The sequence below is a fragment of the Dreissena polymorpha genome, chromosome 4 (assembly GCF_020536995.1).
Source record: "Dreissena polymorpha isolate Duluth1 chromosome 4, UMN_Dpol_1.0, whole genome shotgun sequence".
Classification (NCBI taxonomy): Eukaryota; Metazoa; Mollusca; class Bivalvia; order Myida; family Dreissenidae; genus Dreissena; species Dreissena polymorpha.
In genome coordinates, this window is record NC_068358.1 from 27,268,340 (window position 1) to 27,293,211 (window position 24,872).

Here is a 24,872-nt window from a genome sequence, read left to right on the forward strand (position 1 = left end):
GACGAACTCCAGAATAAGCCCGCTCGCGTTGATGAATAGGGGTGTGGCCAAGGCTCAAAATACAAACTTGTTAAAACTAGTATAAAACTATGTTCCCTCAATGTTAGAGGGTTAGCGAAATTCACAAATGACATAGATTTTCTGAATTATGTAAAACAATTTGATTTAATAGCTTTATATGAAACTTGGCAATCGCGTTTGTGTGAATATGGTGATGTTTTTAGTGATTATATTCCTTTTGAAAATAAAAGATCCCAGAGAAAAAGCAGTATTCGTAATTCAGGCGGTGTATTAGTGTTAATAAGAGAATCTTTTTTGTCGATACGGCATGATAACAAGAATATATAATCAGTTTACGGATTGTATTGTATTATATGTAAAAAAGGAATTGCTTTTTTTAACAAAAGATCTGATTATGTTTTTTACATATGTATATCCAGAAGGGTCTGATATATATGACGTGGAGGAAACCGATGCAATATGTCTATTAAATGACAAATTAACTTTTATAAAATCAGATTTCCCAGATACCTCGTTTTTCATAGCCGGGGACTTGAACGCTCGTGTGAAAGATATGCTTGACTACATCCCCCAAGACGATGTTGATTTTATTTTAGCACAGAAATCGACTACCCAGGTGATAATTTTTGCTTTCAGCGTAAGTCGAAAAACTCTCTAATCGAACTATGTTGTATGCATCATATACATTTGCTAAATGGTCGACTGTTCGATGATAAAGACGGCAATTTTACACGTGTAACAAATGACGGCCATAGTACTGTTGATTATGTCTTAGCTTCAACTGATATTTTTCATATTATTTCCTCATTTGGTGTTGATTGTTTTGATTTCTCAGATCATTTTCCAGTGTACTGTACGTTGTATTGTAATGACAATGTTAATCATATGCATACTGAAGAGAATGATATGTCTGCTAAACATGCATGCATAAAATATAAATGGCGGGAAGAGGGTAAAGAAGAATTTGTGAATAATTTTAAGAGATTATATGAAGCTTTCAGCAATACAGTCACCACAACGAATACCCTCGAAAAACTGAATGACTTTATCACTATATTCAAAACTGCGGGCTCAAAAATGCGTGTAAGTGGAAATATGTGTACAGCAAGGCAATCTGCGGGTAAACAGCCGGTTTGGTGGTGCCGCAAATGTGAGGTGGCAAAGCAAAATAAATATAAACTATTGCGTCGGTTTCGAATGACAGACACTCGAGAAGATTTACATGGTTATATTCATGCCAGAAACGAGTTCAAAAACTTATGTAGACAGAAACAAGAAGATTTAGAAACAAGAGCTGTCAGAGGACAGCGCGCTCGACTATTCGAGTGCTTGACAGTATAACGTAAGCCATCACGAGGAAATTGTTCATATTCAATAATTTATTAGACGATCTTTCAAAAATAAAAAAAAATAAAAAAATATTTTATTTTTTTTTTTGGGGGGGGGTAGGGGGTGGGGTAGGTGGGGTGAGAGGGGGGTATAATGTGGGGTGTGGTAAGTTATAAGATGATGTTTTAAAACAAATAATTTTGGGGGGATGGGGGGTAGGGGGTGGGGGGAGTGAGATGGGGTATAATGTGGGGTGTGGTAATTTTGAGGGGGGGGGGTAAGGTTGGGGGGGGGGTGAGGGATTCTGGTAGGGGCGTGGGGTATTGTTTGGGTGGAATCCATTGTGGTATTCAGGTAAGTGTTGTTTTGTCAAAGTAATAATAAAATGTGATCATAAATAAAAAAGTTATGGCAATTTAAGCAAAATTTTCAATAATCTAAGTGTATAATGGGGCCATAATTATGTCAAAATGCTTGATACCGTGGTCTGCTCTTGTTTATAGGTTGGGGTCATGTTTGTAAACAAGTATGCAACACATAAAAGCAATATGTCAAAGGATATAGGAAATATTTGTAGTACGCAAACTTTAACGTAGATTTATCAATAATATGCATATTCTAAGTATACAAGGGGCAATAATTATGACAAAATGCTTGATAGAGTTGTCTGCTCTTGTTTATAGGTTGGGGTGATGTTGGTTAACAAGTATGCAAAATATAAAAGCAATATGTCAAGGGACAATGGAAATAAATGGGGTAGTACGAAAACTTTAACATTTGCTGCATATTCTAAGTGGAAAAGGGGCCATAAGTGTGACAAAATGCTTGATAGAGTTGTCTGCTCTTGTTTATAGGTTGGGGTCATGTTGGTAAACAAGTATGCAAAATATGAAAGCAATATGTCAATGGACAAAGAAAATATTTAGGGTAGTACGAAAACTTTAACATTTGCACGCAGACGCTAACGCTTACGCTCTCGCCGACGCCGGGGTGAGTAGGATAGCTCCACTATATATATTTCATATATAATAGTCGAGCTAAAAAGTAGAAGAGACGACCTTGTAAAGGCCCGTACTAGCCCAAAGGAATTGAGGCAATATTCGAATGGTGATCATATTGCAAAAAAGTTATCGACAGTATTTCTGCAAGTTCATGGGCGGACTTTTTCGAAAACCTATACTTGGCAGACAATACATCCGCTTACGTCAACCAGAACGAGTTTGCAGAACTGGCCACCCACATAAACGCAGACGTACTGGACCGTGAAATATCTGCCGACGAAATTGAAGTGAGCATTCGTTCGTTGAAAGGTAACTGTAGCCCAGGCGTAGATGGATTATGTATTGAGATGTACAAACATACCTACCAAATCAGTGTGTCTTATTTGAAAGACTTATTTAATGCTATTTACGACGAAGGTAGTTTTCCCGCGGAATGGAGCGAAAATATAATAGTACCGTTGCACAAAAAGGGCAGTAGAGACGAGCCTAATAATTATAGGGCCATATCGCTTATTAGATTTATAAGTAAAATATTTACAAATATATTAAATAAAAGGCTGACTAGTTGGTGCGAAGAAAATGATGTAATTATTGAATCTCAAGCTGGTTTTCGTAGAAATTATTCTACGGTGGACAATATATTTAACCTGCAGGCCGTTATTCAAAAATACTTGTGTAAGAAAAGGGGGAGAATGTACGCGTTCTTTATTGACGTCTTTAAAGCATTTGATTCGTGTGTTCATGTCAATTTATGGCGTTGTTTGATCAGGAAAGGTATCAAAGATGACAGCAAGTTTTTGAATATATTTTAATATATGTATAGCAACTTAAGGTCGTGTGTTAAAGTAAAAGATTGCTTAACAAGATTCTTTAATTGCTCGATCGGAACGAAACAGGGCTGTGTCAGCTCGCCTTTGATTTTTTCACTGTTTATCAATGATCTAGCAGACTTTTTGAAGCTGAAGTGCGAACATGGAGTCTTTATTAACGATAATACTGATGACATATATGCCTTCCTTTTCGCTGACGATATAGCCAGCACGGCCGATACAAAGCAAAACCTACAAAGACAAATAAACTGTATTGAACAATTCTGCTCTCTAACTGGGATGAAAATAAACGTTGAAAAGTCAAAAATGATGGTGTTTCGCTACGGAGGCGCGCTAAGATCATATGAAAAGTGGTTTTATAACGGTGAACAAATTGAAGTTGTGCAGAATTATAAATACCTGGGAGCCTTTTTTACGCCAACTCTGTCATGGACCAAAACCCAGGAAATATTAAGTCTACAAGCTTCGAAGGCGGTGGATAACATATACAGATTTCAAAAACGATTAAGATACTTCTAACCTAAGGATGCTTTAAACTATTCGATGCAATGGTGATCCCCAATTTTATGCTACTCCTCAGAGATATGGGGGTTTCGATACAATGAAACTATTGAGCGCGTACACTCTTGGTTTTGCAAATACGTGGCATGTTTAAATCGAAATGTACCAAACTTCCTCGCCTTGAGTGAATGTGGACGGCACCCATTAAATGTTACTTATACGTCGCGTTGTGTGAAGTATTGGACAAAGCTGACTCGAATGGAAGACCAAAGGTATCCGAAAAACTGTAACCTGATGCTACGTAAATTAGACACCGACGGCAAGACAACGTGGGCCACCGGAGTTAAACAACTTCTGTTTGAAAATGGCTTCGGGTTTGCTTGTTAGCCGGTGAAATTGGAAATGTCAGTGCTTTTATGAAACTCTATAAAAGAAGACTTAAAGATTGCGCGCTTCAAAGGATGCAGGATTTTATTGATACATCTCCAAAAGCACTACATTATAAATACTTCAAAACTCTCCTGAATACAGAGAGATACCTTAACATGGATTTACTTTATATTTTAAAAAGGACGTTATCAAATGTTCGTTGTTCAAGCCACGAACTACAAATTGAAAAGGGCCGACATATGAATATAGATAGAGAATATAGATATTGTTACTTTTGTTTAAAACGAAATGTTTATGTAATCGAAGACAAATTTCATTTCGTTTTAGTGTGCCCATTATATGATGAGGTAAGACATAAATATTTAATGGACATTATTGGAAACCAGTATATAACTTTAAATCTGTTTTATACAATGATGTCGGAATATAACAGAAAAAGTGTAATGTCTATGCCAAAATATATGCAAGATGCGTTTACTACTCGGAAGACGTTTTTGCTTGATACTTAATTGAATATAAAAGTGTTTCTTGGCGTGATAATTACTTTTATTATGAAACATATAACTTGAATTACGTACTTGTCAAAGATATGATATGATATGTTATATATATGGCATGCTTATGTCTTTGTGGTACATGTTCTGCTCGTTTATAATATAATTATTAATAAACATATCTCTGTCACCACCATTGGATGATTATTGAACATTTGTAGTTTGGGCCGGAGGCCTTGCATTACAATAAACCATATGTTATGTTATGTTATGTTATATGTATACCACGTAAACTGATATGTCTCTGTTAAAGAATGGCTAATGGCATCATTGATAATTGCTATACGTTCTTTTGTAATGTTGATAACGTGTTCCTGTCGTAGTTGTGTTGGTAGGATCCGTGCATATACTCAGTGCCGGATTAAACACCGTGGAGACCCATAGGCAGTGAACATTTTAGGGACGATGCCCCAAGCCCCTAATCGGTCTAGTGCCTACTCGAACGCCAGTTTCACACGTTTGAAATAGCCGACCAGTGCCGAGGCATAAACGACATTAAATGTGACAAAATCTTTTAACGGTTTAAAATGACATTATTATACTATAATGCTAATACGACATAATGATTATTAGATTAATGCTTTTTAGAAAACAATACGGTTTTGCATATAATAAAGTATCGTCACTTGGTAAAACGATGTCACCCTTTAATTGGAACATAACATTATCATAAAATAAAGAGCTTGTCAATTCGCTACATAAGGCTATTGTAGTCAGTGTTCCGTGAATACGCATACACAATTATGCATTTATATATATATATATAAAGTAAATGAAAAAAATATATTTATACATATATATATAAAAGTAAATAAAAAAAATATGTATATTTACCAACGCTTATCCATACGAAAATATATAAATATGCTCATAAGAAATGTTGATTTAGGCACAATTAGGTAATATATACGATACAATGTATTTCATTTAATCTAAACACTCAGCAATTAATAAAAAAAACTCTGGTAGTCCAAGAACAATTACAAATTGTCAATTTAATATGTTAAAACTATTGTATAATACAAATCTTTGATAAACACAACATAAGTTATTTCCCCTGTGCAACACCTTTGCTAAGCAACGGTCCTCCTTCGTGAAGGTACAAGGCCGGCCACACTACGTATTCTATCCGAGGACCGCTTTTTGTGTAATGTTTGTATGACGCTGTATTAAACGGTGTTTGATCATCAACCTCTACGAAATCAATGCAGACAGGTGGTTGGTGGATGCGCATCTGCCAGCAGATGGAAGCGCATGCCTTCACGTAGGTGAAAATACTGTTTTCACAAGCTCGTAGATTCATCCCTGCAACTACTGCATCGGAGATCATCTGTGAATTTTCATAAATTTTAAAGAGGAAAGTGAGCGTTAAGTCAGGGCCATGATTTTATTTAATTTACTTATTTTTAACTCCGTATTCTAAATTCGCTAAAATATATTCATAGCATTTTTACTACATTGGCAATAATAAGCTATCAAATATTTATATTTTTGTTAAATACTGACATCTTAACTATTTGATGAAGGAAAAAAAATACTAACGAAAATAATTTGATCTTTGATATCATTAAAAATCCGTTTTCTGATATCGCTGATGAGTTGTTTCTCAGTCGGTTGCAATTGTTCAAAATCAAAATCAACTGTTGCAATTTCCATTTCTGATTCATTCTGGAAACATTAAATAAATGTATTGCATTTTAAGCCCTTTAATAGGCACAGTAACATCAACAACCACATTTATAAATGAATAAGCGACATTTTGGAACTATTTACTTTCATTTAATCTCTAAACTGGTCATTCACACAAAAAGAAATTTATGAAAATAAAACGATGCAAACTACCAAACTACCAACGTTTTTGAAGTTAGAGTTTTTTAAAGCCATTTATATCTAAGACAAATAAAATACATATTAACATACTGTATAGGTTTAAACCAAGCACGATAACGTTATTGAGTAATTCATTTTCTGGATACCTTTTTAACAGTATCTATCTCAGAAGAGCATTCACTAAGCTCTAGTAGTTTATGGGTTGCGTGTACATGTAGCTGTTCATCCACCTCACAAATTGGTATTGTTGTATGTTGAGCATCGTTTTTCGATTCATTTTCTTGATGCTTTTCTGTCACATTATCATGGTGCGTGTTTTCTTTCAATAGATTTTGTTGCGATGCTGTCATTCTATTTTCCCTGTCGTAGCTTTCCATGGCAGATACGTGACTAGTAATCGTTTCAACTCTGATTGCATTTTCGAAATGTTCAGTTTGTAAAACTGGTGTATTGTCGTTTAGGCTGTTTATAGTCAAAGAATTGGAATCGTTGCTGTTTACATTGTTTTGCTCACTAGAATTTGAACCGCTAACAAAACCAGAATGTTCGCGCTCATGGTGCTGTGTTTTAATGTTGAATACAATTTTAGCAGATGTTCCTTTTATATCGATCAAAGCCTCTTTGCTTAAGCTCACACTTAATCCGTACGCTTTCTGAAAAAGGGTGCTTTCTATTGCGCATTGCCAAAAATGAACTATCAAACGGTAAAGCATATTTACTAGAATAACATTCTTAGTAAACTTCATAGAAAAGCCGTCAAAACTGTATTGGAATAAAGGGTATTGAACAAACACATTTAATTTGTTGACGAACAACACGCAGAGCTTATATAGAACACTGCGCATTTGTAAATAATATTGCCTTTGACAACAAAAGACCAATTACTAACAGAAACGTTTCTGAAAGCATCCGTCTACTGTTCACCCCTCGTCTTCGTTTTGAAACCTCAAACAAACGTTCATTGCTTTTAACGAAAAGTTGCTTTATAATGTAAAGATTTACTTAAAACTATATCTTATTTCAACAGGATAAAAGCAATCATACCTGCAACATAGTCGAAAGGCTTTTAACTCTTTTGACTTCATCGTCGTCCTTCAGTGTTTCGAACGCATCAGTCCATTCGTTGTCATACAGCTCGGAGAATGCTTCCGCCAGTTTTGTTGGTCGATTAGGATCACTCAGGTCAGCAATATTCGGATTATTGTGTGTTAAACTGGCACTTGCTAACTTACTTAACCTACAATTTATAAAATTGGGATTTCAAAGGCACTTGTTTAAATTTTCTTTCATTTAAATAACTACAGAAAGATGATAAGCAAACTTTCTTTATCAACACAGTATATACTTTAGGGTTAGCGATTATCGTAATTTTAGAAAGATTAAGATTTAACCTCTGGTCACCTGATAGTAAGATCGTCTTTTTCCTGTACTGCAATCGTAAAAGATTCTTTCAATTTGTTGATTTCTACAGAAAACTTTTGATTCATTCGATTCATTTTTTCTTCCATATGTCTTCGCTCCGAACATAGCTTAATTTTGAATGTCAAATTCTCCTTTTCTAAGCTTTCTAATTTAGTTTTATCCTTTCTGTTTAAAGTTGCATATTTATCTTCCGTCGAATGGATCTGTTCCTGTAGCTGTACAATCTTAGCTACAAGACTAATAATTTTCATTTTGACATTTTATATTATTTTGTAAACAAAAAAAGAAAATTGAATAAAAAATAAAAAAAAAATTTAATAAATAAAGCAAGTGTTATATGTTCATGTATATATATATAGTCAATACTTTTGTTTTAGGTACTTGCAAACAATTAAAAAAGAAAATACATACATGTTTGGTACGCATTAGTTTTTATTGACTCTTCACAAACAAATTTACAACTAAAAAGGTTTTGAAAGTATTTGATTATGAACATAAAAGCCCTGACGTGTTACCGATATGAGATTATTAATGATTTGTATAAAGTGTAGAATCCTTAGAAGCGGGTTAAATTTTTTTTAATCAGTTCTGATAATATAAAACTGACATTTTAGTCGTCTGTGATAGAATGTGTTGGGTTGAACATACTACTAAAACTTTGAACTGTGGTATCCAAAAAGGTAAACGTTGGCTTCTAAATATTTGACTTACATTCAAGGAGACATGCCATCAATAACAAATTGATAAGCCATTTATATGTGTTTAAGAGTATGGCTAGAATGGCACAAAATTGCATATATGCATGTTATACAATCTGCTTGTAAAATCTTGATTATAATACAGAATATACTTAATCATCGCAAGGTATAATGTTATCAATCATTTATACTTGCTATTTGTTTGATGGATCAATAGATAATAAAATTTATTTCGTAATTGAATGCACCGGCCAAAACAACTATACAAAGACAGGTCACATTATACATGCATGAGATGTTAATAGTTTTTTATTATACTTTACGCATTAAGATAATTAAGATATATATATAATGCAATTGTCTTCAATGTCAGATAATTTTTCGTTTTAATCAGATAAATGAAATCGATTTTTTCTCTGTTTCCACTTAACCAAAAAGGTAAATGTTACGTTCTTCGTGCAATTCAGAATAATGATACTATACATGATCTTCGTTTTCAATTACACACGTGTTTTCTACATTTAGTCAATTTGTACAATATCTAAGATCCTTACTATTCAAATATGTCGTCCAGTTTTAATAAGAAACTTGTTGTTGGACCATCTGAACTTTGCAAATGTTTTTTCAAAAGTAAAATGGTATTTAAAGAGAAATATATCTTTCTAGTTTAAGCAATCATTTATACATTGTATATGTTAAACATCTAGACGAGTCGAGTAAACACTCTAACCATTGTTGCGTGTTACAGCACATAATGCGATCTGTAAAAAGTTGTGAAAATACATCAACATTACCGAAATCATGATAAACCCGGATATAACAAAAACCATAATTAAATCACATAATTTTAACAGAAGTAGCCAAATTTGTCTTTCACATTTCATATTGGCGTTTCAACATATTATAACAGTATTTTTGGGTATCTATGCAATGGCATGTGAATAAGTTTACACAAGTGTTTGACACACTTGAAATGATATTCTAAACGCAATTCCAATCTACCAACCTCCCCTAGAATTCAATTGTTGGTTGACCTATTCAGATCAATAAACACTTTGCAAAATTGGGTCTGGACATGTTTTTCAATTTTCCGAAAAAGTATTAACCCAAATTTCCGCACCATATATAAGGATTGGCTTCACCGTTGAATCACAAAGTTAATAATATATACTCTTGAATGTCAAATTTTTCAAAATTGCCTAAGTACTTTTTATAGCATTAATGAATTTTAGCTTACATTACCAACTTAGCTTTAGCCTTCGACCAACTTAATTTGCCGTATGAAAAGCAACGTATAAGGCAACAAACCATTTCCTGGTTTAGTTATATATCTTTGTACCATGCTTTGTAATACAAATAATTATGTTATCAATTGTAGAATAAACTTTCCGAAAACCGGATCGCAACTTATCTTATTTGCCAAATTTTTCATTCAAAGTACACAGTGTGTCGTGAATTTATAATATTTCAAAATAATTTATACATAAGATTAATCAATGAAATACCTCTATAATGTGTCGGTTCCAGTTTAGAACCGCATTTGTGAAAGGGAACAATTATGCTTTTGCCTCACATGATAGGAAATACTCATGTATTAAGAATTTTATTACAAAGCGAGAAAAACACTTAGCATATAGCATAAGCGATGTTTATATAAACACATGTGCCCCTCCAATCTTTATTTTATTAATATTTTTATCATGTATATCATTATTTCTTCGTGTGCGATAGGACTATTTTGAACTAAACCATATTCAGATAAAACATCTTCTTCAGAAGTTCTAGTAAAGAGCATATTTACTCGAAAATAATTAATAATTTAACCAATCACTTGGATTGATTTGTTGCTGATAGAATGTGAAGATTTTTTTTAAGTTGTACGTGTAATTGTTTGCCATAAAAAATTTGGATTACTACGTGCTTGGCATAGCCTATTTATCACATTGAGTTGAAAATTATCCATCTTGTTTTAACAACATTACTTTAAAAAATTCTCTTTTAAGTAAATGTGCAAGTCCTCCATTGAGCTTGTGAAACTTTCTCAGAGCCTCATTCTAACGATATTTTAAAATATGAAATTCATTATTCCCCCATGGCTTATGTTGCCTTCATAAACGTCAAGTCGTTTGGTCTTTCATGTTTCCTGCAGCGGTTTTATAAAGCGATACTATTGTTTTTAAGAGCATGGTTTGTATCTATATTGATTTGATGTAAAATGTCAACCTAGTACGTGTTATACGTATTAACAAAAGTCTCAGCAAATGTATTCGTAAGCGCATCATTTAAATTACATTTAACGAGTTTAATATTATCATCAGTGATGTTATTATGAATGCAGTGAGAGGAAGGTAAATCAACATCCGTGTTTCTACTTTTACTATGAAAAACATAGTACCGCAAATAGGGAATTGGTCAAATTCTTGAAAGATAGACCATTTAACTTCGTAACAAATTGAAATAAAGCAGTCGAAATAATTTGATAAACAACTAAACTAGCTCCATTTTGTTTAATGCATGTAAACTCAGCATCTTGGTCACCAGTAACACGCCCATTTAGTATACACTTTGTCGAGTGATATAAAGCCGGGGAAAAGTGGCATGGAAATGGGAATCAGTTGATTGATAATATGTCGTGATGGTTATTTTGTTCTTTGTAAAGTGAAACATCATCTACCGTTCTCGGGTAAAGATGCGCCGGTGCGATATAACCTGTCAAACTGACAGCGATTACCGCAAAATGTAACGAACCAACAACGAGGGAAATACTGTTTATATATATATTGAGGAAGTAGAGACCAAAAGTCTACAGATGTTGTCTTTCATGTTTTCTGAGCACATGTACATAGTGTATCTATTTATTTCCGGCTTGATCGAAAAAGGGAACGAAATAGTGTGCGATTGCTCATATGCTGGTTATACTATTTGTAAAGTTTCGCGTGACACAGGTTATAGAATAACATGCTCTTCTAAGGGATATAACTCCGGTAATGTCGCAAACATTGGAACCAATGTATTTCTGTGCGCATGTTCTTACGCTGGTTAATATGTGTTTATAAATTATCCCTCTAGCAATACTTTGTGAATTATGTGCGGCAAAGAATTAACTCGACAAAGAATCAAAACGTCGTAATATGTATAGGAATAAAGCTTAATATGGTAGCTTGATAATACAATATTTAAATCTTTTGCGTACAACAAAAAGAATGTTCTCTAACCATACAAAGCCGGTTTACGAATGTTTCCTCAAATAGCATAAGAAAAAAAAACACATAAAATAAAAGTAATATTATTTGATTTAATGTATGTAAAAAACTTAATTTCTAACTTAAGGATTTATCTACTATATTTTTTATAAAAAGCACGTGTACATATTGAATAAAGGTATATTTATAAAAACTTATATACACTATAACTTACGCTTTCATATCATGCGTGTCCTGATCAATAATCCTGAAACATACAATTGTTAATGCTTTTGTTTAGAGGTACCAATGCAAAGATTCAGGATGTGAAACAAAAATAAACATTCGAAAAGATTGAAAACAATGACGTGTTGAAGTTGTAAGCCAGTTTTATTTTATTGTGTGTGTATTCCATTACGGAAGACATATTAGAACACTTTATCTACCAGGAAGCATTTTGGTTTTAAACAAAACCAACTATTCAAAGCTCAACTTGTGCAATCATTTTTCTCATCAAATGTGTCGATACAAACGACACCAAATTGTACAGCACACAATTGCGAAAATGCCGTTTGACAACTATCTTTGATTGTAGACCATGCAATATGATTAATCAAAACATCCATGCACGCAATTATTCTTCAATATGTTAAAGAGACTTTTTAAACGATTTTGGTATTTTTTTGAATTTGTCATTGAATGCTTTAAATTTGATCAATGTAAACATTGGAACTGAATAGCTCTAAAACAAAACACAATAATACAATAAAAAATAATAAAAAGTAAACGATAACAGGGCTCGAACCAATGGCCCTTAGAGTTAAAGTCTAGCACTTCTAACACTCGGGCATCATCAAAGATGCATTTCATGGATATTTTAGAACATTATTAATGTTCAGTATAATGGTTTGCTCGCAAAAATTGATATGAAAATTTTCGTTTTAATTTAGTCAATTAACGAAAACGTCAAAACGTCTCTCAGTTTAGTTACGTTACCGTTGTAAACGTTCTTCTGTGGATGATGCTATTTCTATTATTTGTTTTTGTTCTTCTAGAGCAGCATAGTAATTGGATGCGGCCTGTCGTGCTTGCGTATACCTGAAAATAAATGTAACATTATAAAAAGTATCTGACTACCGGTGCATCTCTTATATAATATAAGAACCCATGTTTGGAGGAATTTCAATGACATAATCTATGGATTTATTCTTTCTGGTCTAAAAGACGTAATTTTATCTAACTTCATATTGACTTTGGAGAAATGTAAAAAATCATTTTGTAAAATTAATATATTTGTTTGATAAGCAAATTAAGAATAAAAACAATATTTTTATTTTTCCGTGTATGACTGTTCTCTGCGTTTGTCATTTTGACCTTTAAAATTGAATTATTATAGCACATTTGATAAATGTAAACGTAGTTAAGCAAACTTTAAGTATTTTTTACATGAACTGTCATGCATGTTTTCTATTTACAATACATTTTGCGTTTGAATTAAGAAATATTTATTTAATGTTTCCGAACCAAATGTAAATCGTTTGTTATTTGACCCATTTTGTATTTGGAAATTATTAATCATGTTACATGATGATTAGTGGAAGCTATGACTGTACTACAAATCGTTCAATTATAACATTTGTTATCAGACTTGTTTACTTGCTTTTTGATAACATATCTATGAAAACATTCGAAACATGGTAGTCTAAAGCAAATCGACAGTGAAATTAGGCTCTTTTGCGTTTTTGTCTTCTGCTTCGAAAAATGACATTGTTATAAGTAACTCGTACCTAGCTTCACAGGCTTCTTTTTCTTCCTGCAGTTGACTATATTTAATGTTGCTGTAATAGAGTAAACATTTAAAATAAGGGCTGTTATTCCGTATGTTTACATGGATAGACAAGCCCGTATTGTAATTAACTAGTTTATACAAAAGATGTATACAAGTCAGGTCATACGACTTAACAAAAACTTGATGCGTAACAGATACAAATGCCCCTACGATATATGTTTTTAAACATATAAAAAAAAAATTAAGAGGACTAAGTTCCACACATAAATCATCATTATAATTGTACACTCTAAAGTTTTCAAAACCACACAAAGGTTAAAAAGTCTCTACCACTTTTGCAGCTAAAATTGCTTTGTTCCCGATCATTCTGACAAGATAACTCTGCAAATGAAAAACTACTCCAAATGCATTTGTCATGTAGTACAAGTTATTATGCATTATTTTCTACTCTTATCCAGTTACTTTATAAATTAAATTTTGAGTTCGGTATACAAATATAAAGAAGGAATTCAGTCTATACATTACTTAATTTGAATAATGTTTACCTTTCATGTTCAAGTCGTAAATAAGCATTTTTCTCACTAGCCAACTCGTTCATCTTTTCCTTCAGCATTTCTTTCGCTAAATTCAGTTCTTGTGTTAACTTGTCTTCCACCGACCTGAAATAAAGCAACGTATCTAAAACATGTACCATAGTTGCAAATAAGTATAAAGGAATGATTTTTTTCATGCTTCCTCGCGATATTTATGAAACTCTATAACCATTGTTTAATTGTATAAGCGAAGAAGTCACATCAGAGTATACGAAATAATCGTATTTTTCAAATGTTCAAGCATGTTCAACCATTGATATGTACAAACCAATAAAGTTTATTCCAACAGCGAAATGTCGCATTCCACAAAATAACAGATGGCACACGAGAATAGTACATGTAATAGTTGCTTCCTTCATATTTATGAATACGAGTATATATGCTTATTTCCTTTCATATATATATATATATATATATATATATATATATTCACACATATGGCCAGTTACGGGGTCTCTGATTTAGAAATAGGTTATGGGGTTCCCACTTTAAATACATGTATCTCCATACCCTTTTTTATCCGATATAAACACGAATTAAGGTATATAGGGGTACCTACTATTATTATTGTATATAAATACGTCATTTATTTAACGTCTTATACAAGGAAATATATAGCGAACTTATTTGCGAGGTATATACAATTTCAATTTCAGACCTGATTGTGGTTTTCGATTTAAGACCTTATTGTGAGATTTGATTGCATTACCTCCCCTACACCCCCCTCATAGTAATTAAAGGAGCCTAGATTGCGGGGTTGTATATAGACCCCGTTTTTTATATTGACCTCGTAAGTACAGTCTGAAAACTACAGAGACCGCGTAACTGGCACTATGTATTGGTATATATATATATATATATATATATATATATATATATATATATATATATATATATATATATATATATATATATATATATATATATATATATATATATATATATATATATATTAAAAGCTAAGTTAAATGTTGCATGTGCTTGAATAATTATCGACCAGTTCTTAAACAAATCTTAATATGTAAATACACTAACATAAACAGAACGACTAATACTTCAAAATAAAAAGAATACTATAGTGATATATAACTATATTAATATAACAAAAAATGCAACTATACATACAAGTTTTTAGGCACATGTTCTGCTTGTTCAGTACTATCGACTTCCATCTCATTGTGTTGAACACAAGTACCATGTTCACTCGGGTCACTAATGATAAGATGAGCATTCATTTCAAGAAAACGTCACAAATAAACAAACTGAAACTCCATTAAATCCACATTGTGTTTACTTAAAACGTAATTGTGTTTTACGTCGTCATATTGTGAAATGGGCAATATTAGTACGTATTTCTTCCATTTGTTATAAAGGATATTATCAACGTATATTAAATAAAAGTGTTAATAAGTTTCATATATGTAATACAAAATAATAGTTTATGCCACATTCGTGCAATCAGATTGTTTTAAAAAAAATATTTACCTTGTTGCATTTTCCATGCATACCATGGGGTCAATATTTGAGCACATATCTGTTTATACACTTCTCGTAGTATTAAGCATTCATCGTGAAACGAGTTACCGCTCCCTATGTTAACAAGCACTAGTTTTAATACAAGAATTGTGTAAATACGACGCAAATAATTCTATATGCATATTCTGAATATGCATATTCTGCATAATTAATTGTAACATTATCAAATTATATATTAAACATATTACGTCCCGATACAATATGGTGAATTGATAAATATACTAAGTAGTAGAATGTCATATATAATTATGTTGTTCCAATTTATCTGTTACTTGAACCAGTTATATTTATAAAAAAAACACACACGTTAAGGTGGATAAATAGACAATAACAGGTAACAGCCTGATCTTATTGTAATTGATATGGCAAGGATTAAAATTATATAACGGCGAGGCTTGCCGAGCCGTTAATTTATTCGTGCCAAATAAAAAACATCGCTATGACGCTGCATTTTTAGCGGGAATGAATATGATTTTGACGTTTGATGTGTCATGAACACTTGCGCTTAATATTTGTTAAATATATACGTTTTTGCTGTTTGTGTTATATAACATCTTGGTATCAAAATGTTTGTTTCGTTGAATCTGATTTTATTTTACTAAAACTGATGACTTTATAGTTCATTCCGAGAAATATGACCTACCTCCAAACATCGACTGATATAACAACTTTCTACCGTTCTATCAGACAGATATCAGTGCAGCGGTATGATGAAACAAAACCCCAAACATAGAAAACAGCACTACACAGAATGACGGAATACCGATAGTACAATGTTTCAATGGCTTCTTGTAATGGCAATACGCCTGGAATATTATCACGATAGAGTTGTGTCATTTGTTTCTGGTTTGTGGAAATGTATTTTGTATTTCGGACATATTGATGCCTGTTTTATGTGTTCGCAACGCGCTAAAGTTTTAAAGATCTATCATATGCTTTCATGATTCTTTGCATTTTGCATGCACGTGATTTAATCTTTTTCAAGAGTTTGAAGCAAATGCCCACCAGTGAACCCGCATGAATTAATCCTAACATAATAATGGATGGTTTGATATAAATCCTCCATAACTTGGCATCAACTTTAAATGTTACACATTCACGACCAATAAACGCTCCTGCGTGGCACCGGCAGGTGGCGCGGTTAAATAATGTAGGAGCGTTGATACATTCTGGTTTAAGAAGATGTTCTACAAAACAGTATTAAATGCATTCATCCATGATACTTCTGGAAAACGTCCGGTTATGGATTATTCGTGCTGCACGTCAAAATGGAAGTATGAAAGCAATATTGATTTTCTTTTGCATGTCTTATGAAAATTTGATACAGAATAATAGTTGTTAAATGTGAGTGTTTTAATAAGACAATTGCCGACTCGGCGATCGTAAAAGCAACCATACTTTCGAACTCGAGCTCGTAACGCATTTACAACACATGTATTAAGCAAGTACAACAATACACATAAAGAACGTTTGTTCTTTTATAAATTTAACCTAACATTTTTCTTACGAGTTCAATGTTGTGAAACGACACGAACTTCACCCGTTTGTAGCCTACAGACCGTATTCGATTATGGATGAAGAGCATGGGTTCTTGATTAGATAAATTTGTTAATCTGTTATCATGGAAATGCTTACCTGTTATCTTAAAAAGGTATTTTATTAATGGCAATACAAATGTTTGTTCATACGTTCGACTGTTTCGTTTAATATATAATCACAATCATCTTCATGTATACATTGATAACATGTTCCCATATTGACTTTATTATTGTGTGCTATTTTAATCAAGTGTATTAGTCATAGTGTTTATTGTTTAAACACGTAGAATTGACTGACTTATGTCGAGTGTATGCATGTATTTATAATAATTGGAGTTGGCAATTATAATCTTTAAGATCTGTTTTGTCGAAAATTAAGTCGGTGATAACAGAATACAAAACTAAACACCTTCATTAATAAACAATAATGCGCATGAATAGAAACATCTTTTAGGCAAAGTGACGTGGATGAATGGGCGTTAATCAAACATTGATTTCAAATGTAAACGAATATACAGCTTAGCTTCAAAAGTGGATATTCGATTGACTAGATTATTCACTATTTATAAAATAAAAGTTTTAAAGTGCATATGAAAAAAAGACTTATAAACACAACGTATGCTCATTCGCATTATGTTCCGTTCTACTTTCGATTTGCAATATAATCACACAGAAATAATAATGTTAAATAACCAAATAAATAAGTAATACATTATAATCATCTACAGACCAATTGTGCTTTAATCAGAGTAACTCCATAATACACTTGAAATGCTGCGAATCTATGTGTTTTCCTGTTTTTCTGTAAATCCTTTCTGATTGATCCTCGTTTTTCCGCATACATCAAAAGTAAATAGCCTTTTCCTCAACTCACCGAACTCATAACCTCAGTCAGTGTTTATCAGACGACTGGTTTACAGTCGGTTTAACATGTACTGATATTGATATGGGACTCTTAACTAAAAACAACGCGGGACACGTAAGAATTTAAACATGTATTGATAGTGATTTGTGACTTTGAACTTCAAACAGCGCGGGGTGTAAGCATTCCATAGAGCGACTGCAAATGTCTGCGTTTTCGAAGTTTGTAAGGTCATTGCGCTGCTTTATGTGAATACCCGTCGGGTTTCCCAGCACTTCTGCCTAATTAACTGCACTAGACTAACGAACGTTGTGGCGCATTTTGAATTATAGCCGCAATTGCAAACTATGTGTTTGTGTTTTTTTATTGAAATATATTTAATATCGGTGTGGCATTGTGTTGTTGGGAAGAGCCGGATTACCCGAGGAGACTGACAATTGTGTTTATTCATTCGACTGAATTTACAAAATCAATTATAAATGATTCGTCTTATTATGTCCCGAAATTTGGTATCACACTTATTAGGAATTTACAGAGCAGCATATATACATGATACGTATACCAAACCAATACGTATGAACTCTAAAAGATTCACTTGGGCGACCATTGTAGCTTGAATGTGTAAAAATAATGGGTATAGAAATTATACATGTAAACAGTACTTGCATGATAATATTAGTTCCGTCTTAAAATGTAACATATTGATCACGTTATCCAAATTTAAGATTTCAGAAATGTTGTTTTACACAAACCCGACATGCGGAAAATGACTTCATAATGGAACATTCCGAAAACACAATACGTTCAAAGTATAATGATTCTGAAACTTGCAATAAAAGACACCTACAGCAAATTGATTCAGTATCAAATCACATATTAATTAATCTTTTATCAATTTTAATGTAATACACTTGGAGACTTTTCTAACGAAACACTTATAAAACTTGAATATCTCAGTTATGAGCTAAGATTTTGATTAAAAAGTATAGATGTAATCATTTGACTACATTCTGAGCAAGCTCTCGTTAAACCATTCATCCGTGACGGTTGAACGCTTTAGCACGCGGGATATGTATAGGTTTGCACTTGGAAATGGTTAAACGCAATAGTATTATTTCATCATTTAGGTTGGTTCTTACACCATACACATAATTTAATAAAATGTATGGCTCATATGAATATTCAGTCTAAGCGCAACCGCGCAGTTTTCTTCTGAAACTTGTCATGCGCCTGTTCGGTGTTCGACGTTGGTCTGAATAAGTTTCATTGTACTGTATGATTTTTAATTTTAAGTCCATCAATTTCTTATTTAATTAGATTCATGGTTTTTGTTCAGTTTAGCTTTATATGAAAATAATGAAATAGTGTTTCTTCTTATGAGCACATTGGTTAGGAATGTTGATTGTTTGCATAAACCAGTAATTAAAATTAGTCTAAAAAATAGTTTTGTCTGATTATGTGTATTTTGCACTTACATCTGGACTATGTAATCGGGAGTGTTACACGCTACATTTAACAACTGAGTAATTACAAAACCCTTTAATCGAATTTTACTTATGCTTTAATGCTTTTTGATTTGCATAACAATCCTCTGATGTCAATGTGTAAATACATTTTCATATTTAAATATAGCGACTGTCCAAATTATTTACGACGACATACATGCGTTTTCAATCTGACTTTATTCGCTCATTGTGCATATATTTGTAAAGCGTCTGTACTTTCAGTTTCTATTACGATGCGAAAAATAAAAATGTCTAAGAGGGGTAGAAAGACGTTCGCGATTGTTGCGCCAAAATATCAGTTGACAGTTACAAAGATATCAGTTAACATCAGGGGTTTTTTTTAATTTTAAAGTGTACATCAAGGATTAAAGATGTTATGAAAAATCTGTTTATTTAAGTTAATTATGATATTATACAGTTTTATTGTATCAATACAAGTGTGCAGCTTCAACAGAAGTTAAGTAGCAATGACTTTAAGGTATGCACTTTTATAACTCATTTCACCCTATTTCAAGAATGAAATCCCCCTATTTTTCAAAATCAATGGGTGAAAACCCCATTTCCCAAATAATTACCTGGGGCACTGTATAAACCATAATATATACATGACAATAGCCTTATAATTTCTATGATAGCCTACGAATCTTCGACATAATTCTACGTCGAATACACAGTGTATACTAACTTCTAAAAGTGTAAACGTAATGTTCAAATCAAAGTAAGTAAATTGTCGTCTGTAATCAGCCAGTGCTCATTGTCTAAATATAAGAAAACACGTAAATGCACTATGGATACTTGTAGAACAAAATAAATAACCCGTTCTTACCTGTAAATTTACATCAAACTTAAAAGTTCCTTGCCTGCATACGTTCTGCTCAATAAAACGGGGCGTATTTGAGGACTTTTTACCTAAATCACTGGTTGCAATAATACAACTCTCAGCTATTGACTCTTAGCGTCGCTCGTATGTACTCATTAAAGCTCAGAGCATTCAAGAAAAACTACCTAAATCACCTGCTCGTTATAATTGTGTTTAGGTTACAATATACTAAATCAACGTACAAACAACCACCCCGGCCAACGTACACACTAACACCCCGGCCAACGTTCACACCAACACCCCAGCCAACGTTCACACTAACACGCTGGCCAACGTAAACACCACCACGCCGGCCAACGTACACACCAACACCCCGGCCAACGTACACATCTACACGCCGGCCAACGTACACACCAACACGCCGGCCAACGTACACACCAACACCCCGGCCAACGTACACATCAACACCCCGGCCAATGTACACACCAACACTCCGGCCAACGTGCACACCAACACGCCGGCCAACGTACACAACAACACCCCGGCCAACGTACACATAAACACCCCGGCCAACGTACACACCAACACTCCGGCCAACGTACACACCAACACGCCGGCCAACGTACACACCAACACCCCGGCCAATGTACACACCCGATCAGTGGAATAATGTTAGGATATATGCAGAATATGGTGTTTGTTCGAGATTTATTTTAGTGAATACAATTAATTTATTAACAAGTATGTTAGTTTTTGTTTTACAGCCCTTTTAAACGCTTTAGGACAGACCGACAGACAAACAGACCGACGGACAGACAAGTTCACTCTTATATACCCCCCCCCCCCCCACCTAAACTTCGTTTGCGGGGGTATAATAAGGTCGTTTTATTTGTCTATTTTTTCACATTCAAAATGATTAAAGTGGACATACTAGTATATGAAAAGTTCGTTATATATTTGAAGACAGATAAATTTGCCATTGATGTGGTTTTGTTGCTTAAAGGGATCTTTTCGTGTTTTGGTAAATTGACAAAATTGAAAAAAAGTTGTTTCAGATTCGCACATTTTCGTTGTATACAAATAGTGGGTAAAACAAAAAAGAAAACAAAGCATGTCAAAATCATTCAAAGAATAGAATCAATAAGTCATTTACATAATGAATATATCATTTCGGTGGTGAATTTCATTTACAAAAAAAAGTTCTCATTGTTTAAATGATCGATTATATTTTCAATGCTGGATACAATTAAAAATTTCAAAATTGTTCAATTACACAGACTTAGTTAAGTAACATTATTACGTAATGCTTATGCTTAAATTACAAAAAAAATAATGAGTAGATTTATTTAATCATTAAGTATTAAACATATGTTTGCTGTCTCTTTAATGTTAATTGAATATTCTAATTGATAATGATTACAAAACAATTACATTTAGAATATTCTAATTGATAAAGATAACAATACACTTACATTTTTAAATTTTAAAAATCATACAAAGAAGTGATCTTCTTCATTACAAATAGTCAACATAATATAAAGTAATCGCACATTGTTGATTACTTTTACTCTATCCAATACAGTCATTCGATCACCTTAATATTTTTAACAGTAGACAAAAGGAAATAATAATCATAGTTAATACGATTCACTTATTATTGTATCTGTTTTAATAGACATACAAAAATTAACAACGTATATTTTATACTACGTGTATTGTATAATACTAAATGTTCTTGGCGGCATGTTTCACAACTGCGTCATTCCGATATGAAACGTCAGTATCGGTATATTAATAATAGACACACAGTTTCCACTACTGCGTCAAAGGTACCAAAACCATTTCATAAGAAACAGAATAGTATGTGAATAATTAAGTATAATTAATTAAGTATTACGGGCAAAAGCCCGCGAAGCGGGCGTTGACCGTTCATACCTATGGGAATTTAGACATAAAATTACATAAGAATACCACATATGGATACGTCTCAAAAAAATTTGCCACGCGACATATATTTTCGCGATGCTATTTATGAACTTAAACAAATCAAAAACACTTTGACATATGCTAAATCACATGTAAATACATACCTCAGGAAAAGTTATATCAATTACAACATAATTGTGTAGCGAATCGCACTAAATATTCTCGCATTATTTGTTTTTCTTCGCAAACGTTCCAGAATTAAGTCATTACTCAATTATCTCCCCTGAATGCTCTTCTTCAGTGGGTATAAGCCGAAGACTGGTTCACTACATACAGTGACAGTCTTTACCAAACACAATTTAGGTGCACATTACCCGTCTTTAATATATTGCCGAATCTCAGATTTCTGTCGAATTTATTTGCTTTGGTCTTTTCGATATCTTATTGTTATTATTATCCTGACAAATCACAAACGCTTGTAAAAAAATATTTGTTTTAAACATTATAGTTGGCATCTCTATTCTTCCAGTATTCTCGCGGTATTTCAATAACGACACCCTACTGTTTATTTGTCAGAATTTGTGACGCATTTTCCATTCGCTCTCAGAAAGAAGTTTTACGTGTGATCATGAGCAATATTCTGGTAAGTTGTCGTTGTTATCCACCAGAAACACATTTATTCACAAAATTTAAAGATATTCCAATCTAACTTTTTAGTCGTTTAGCTTTAATTTTTAACGTATTTACACCTCATCTGCTCGCACTTTACCGATATCCCGAAAGGTTACATATCACTATAATTAGTTTAGGCCTAAAACCACAAAATCAGATACCTTTGGATTTTCGTACCACAATCTTACGTAAAAAATCTTCCAGATTCGAAATCAACAAAAAACAAGACATTTATAAATTGTCTGCATTATTGATCAAATTTAAAGATATTTGTTGGTTTTCCGTTTTTAGAAGCTGTTCTGCCAAGGCAAGAGCTGGACATCATACAAGTCATTCTATCCAGCAAAACTGACAGTTTTGGTTTACAAAAATCAACAAAGGAGGGATTCCTGAACTATCAAAATTTCCAAGCTATACACACAGTTATTATTTATGGTGATCTTTATTGGTTCTGTTTGTTTACTTGGATGGAACATGTGTGAACTTTTATAGAACTTTGAAAAGTCTATATATGTCTATCTATAAACAAAAATCAGCTATGGTATAATAAGATCAGATGTGCAAACAATGTCAAAGGGTTGTTAAATTAACAATTTGAAGGCAATTATGCTGAAAAAATATGAAAGTTCCCATGCAAATTTTTTCTGTATATCGACAAGTGTCTGCCGATAATTGTCAAACTAGTAATACAAAAACTTACCACAAGTATGTAAAAGCACTAAGTACCAGTGATCATTTTTAGTAAGATAGTGTAATTCTAAACAGTAGCAAATAGCTTGTTTTGTAAATGCATAATGCAATTAATATGATTTTCGTTCTATTGTGTAATTAATAAATTGGTTGTTACTTGTTAATCCATGATACATGTTTTATGGCTAGTACAAAACCAGCAATGTTATTTTGTAAAAGGTAATACAATAACACCACTTTGTAATTTCATATACGTAAATATTCTTGAAATGTAGGTTGATGACAGTGTTTTAGTTTTACTTATTTTGTAACTATTATTTTATGTGCAAATAAATGATGTGAAGTGTTTTGTATCTCCACACAATACCACATACCTTTTTATATATGTACTGTGTTATGTGTTATTTGAATGTTTAAATAAAAAAATATGGATGATATAACATGATGCATTCTAATATTTGCATTCAAATTGTAACTATAGAGCTAAGTGTATGCAGTTTAGACTGTGATTTTAGAATTGCTACAAAATGGCTAGTTTTTTAGTGGCGACAAAATTTAAACTATTCAACAATAGTTTGCGAAAGAAATTTAGAAACCTTCGCAAGATACCTGTATTTATTAAATATTTTAATTCCAAAACAAGTATGTTGTTATGCTGTTACACATAATTATACATTGATAATAAATAAGAAGACAATTAGTGGTGTAAACGTTTCCCAACAGTAGAAATCATTCTTCTGATGAAGTCAGTGATATACAGACGAAAGCTCCAGGTATGGCTTTCAATACGTAGTGTGTGTTATTTGACAGTCTAAAACTTATTAGATTAAAAAAAATCCTGTCAAATTTGTCAATCAAAATTGATTTGACACATCACATGAATTTGATTATGTTAAATCAGTGAAATGTATGCTAAATGCAACTGCTTTAGCAAGCTGTCAAGTTGAATTGAGACATTTGATGAAACAAACTGTTTCCTGGATAGGACCAGTACTTAGTTTCTATATGACGTACCATGACGTCGAAAGTCTACAAGACCTACTAGGTAGAAAGAGTAATGTACTTCGACGTACAATTTTCACCGACCCTTGAGTGTTAGCCAATCAGAAGACACCTTACGTCTGTTGCTTTAAGAGATATTTGACATTGAACATTATTATTATTTATACCGAATTATGCGACT

General features: G+C 32.8%; 1 protein-coding gene across 4 annotated transcripts; it reads right to left on the reverse strand.

Moving 5' to 3' along the window:
* Positions 1 to 5,606: 5,606 nt before the first annotated feature.
* Positions 5,607 to 18,162, reverse strand: LOC127876414 (uncharacterized). 4 transcript variants are annotated; one of them, XM_052421672.1, is made up of 13 exons: positions 17,945 to 18,132; positions 15,626 to 15,730; positions 15,266 to 15,352; positions 14,093 to 14,206; positions 13,546 to 13,596; positions 12,755 to 12,856; positions 11,994 to 12,026; positions 8,052 to 8,115; positions 7,858 to 7,889; positions 7,501 to 7,693; positions 6,603 to 7,109; positions 6,169 to 6,294; positions 5,607 to 5,956 (listed from the first exon to the last, which is right to left on the reverse strand). In XM_052421672.1, exons 2-13 carry the CDS (start codon positions 15,670 to 15,672, stop codon positions 5,675 to 5,677), a joined length of 1,638 nt encoding a protein of 545 aa, XP_052277632.1. In that variant the 5' UTR covers positions 15,673 to 15,730; positions 17,945 to 18,132; the 3' UTR covers positions 5,607 to 5,674. The 4 variants fall into 4 exon arrangements, with proteins under 4 accessions (XP_052277632.1, XP_052277633.1, XP_052277631.1 ...); XM_052421673.1 differs by adding an exon at positions 13,878 to 13,928 and having other exon boundaries at positions 7,858 to 8,115; positions 17,945 to 18,131; XM_052421671.1 differs by having other exon boundaries at positions 7,858 to 8,115; positions 18,089 to 18,162.
* Positions 18,163 to 24,872: the final 6,710 nt, after the last annotated feature.

Bases quoted from the DNA above. Each gene is read 5' to 3' on its own strand.
- LOC127876414 (XM_052421671.1), bottom strand. From the start codon at position 15,672: ATGTGCTCAAATATTGACCCCATGGTATGCATGGAAAATGCAACAAG. The intron at 14,207-15,265 runs GTATGTATAGTT...GCTTTATTTCAG, and splicing joins GAACATGTGCCTAAAAACTT to GTCGGTGGAAGACAAGTTAA. The intron at 12,027-12,754 runs GTAACGTAACTA...TGTATGTTTCAG, and splicing joins ACAGAAGAACGTTTACAACG to GATTATTGATCAGGACACGC.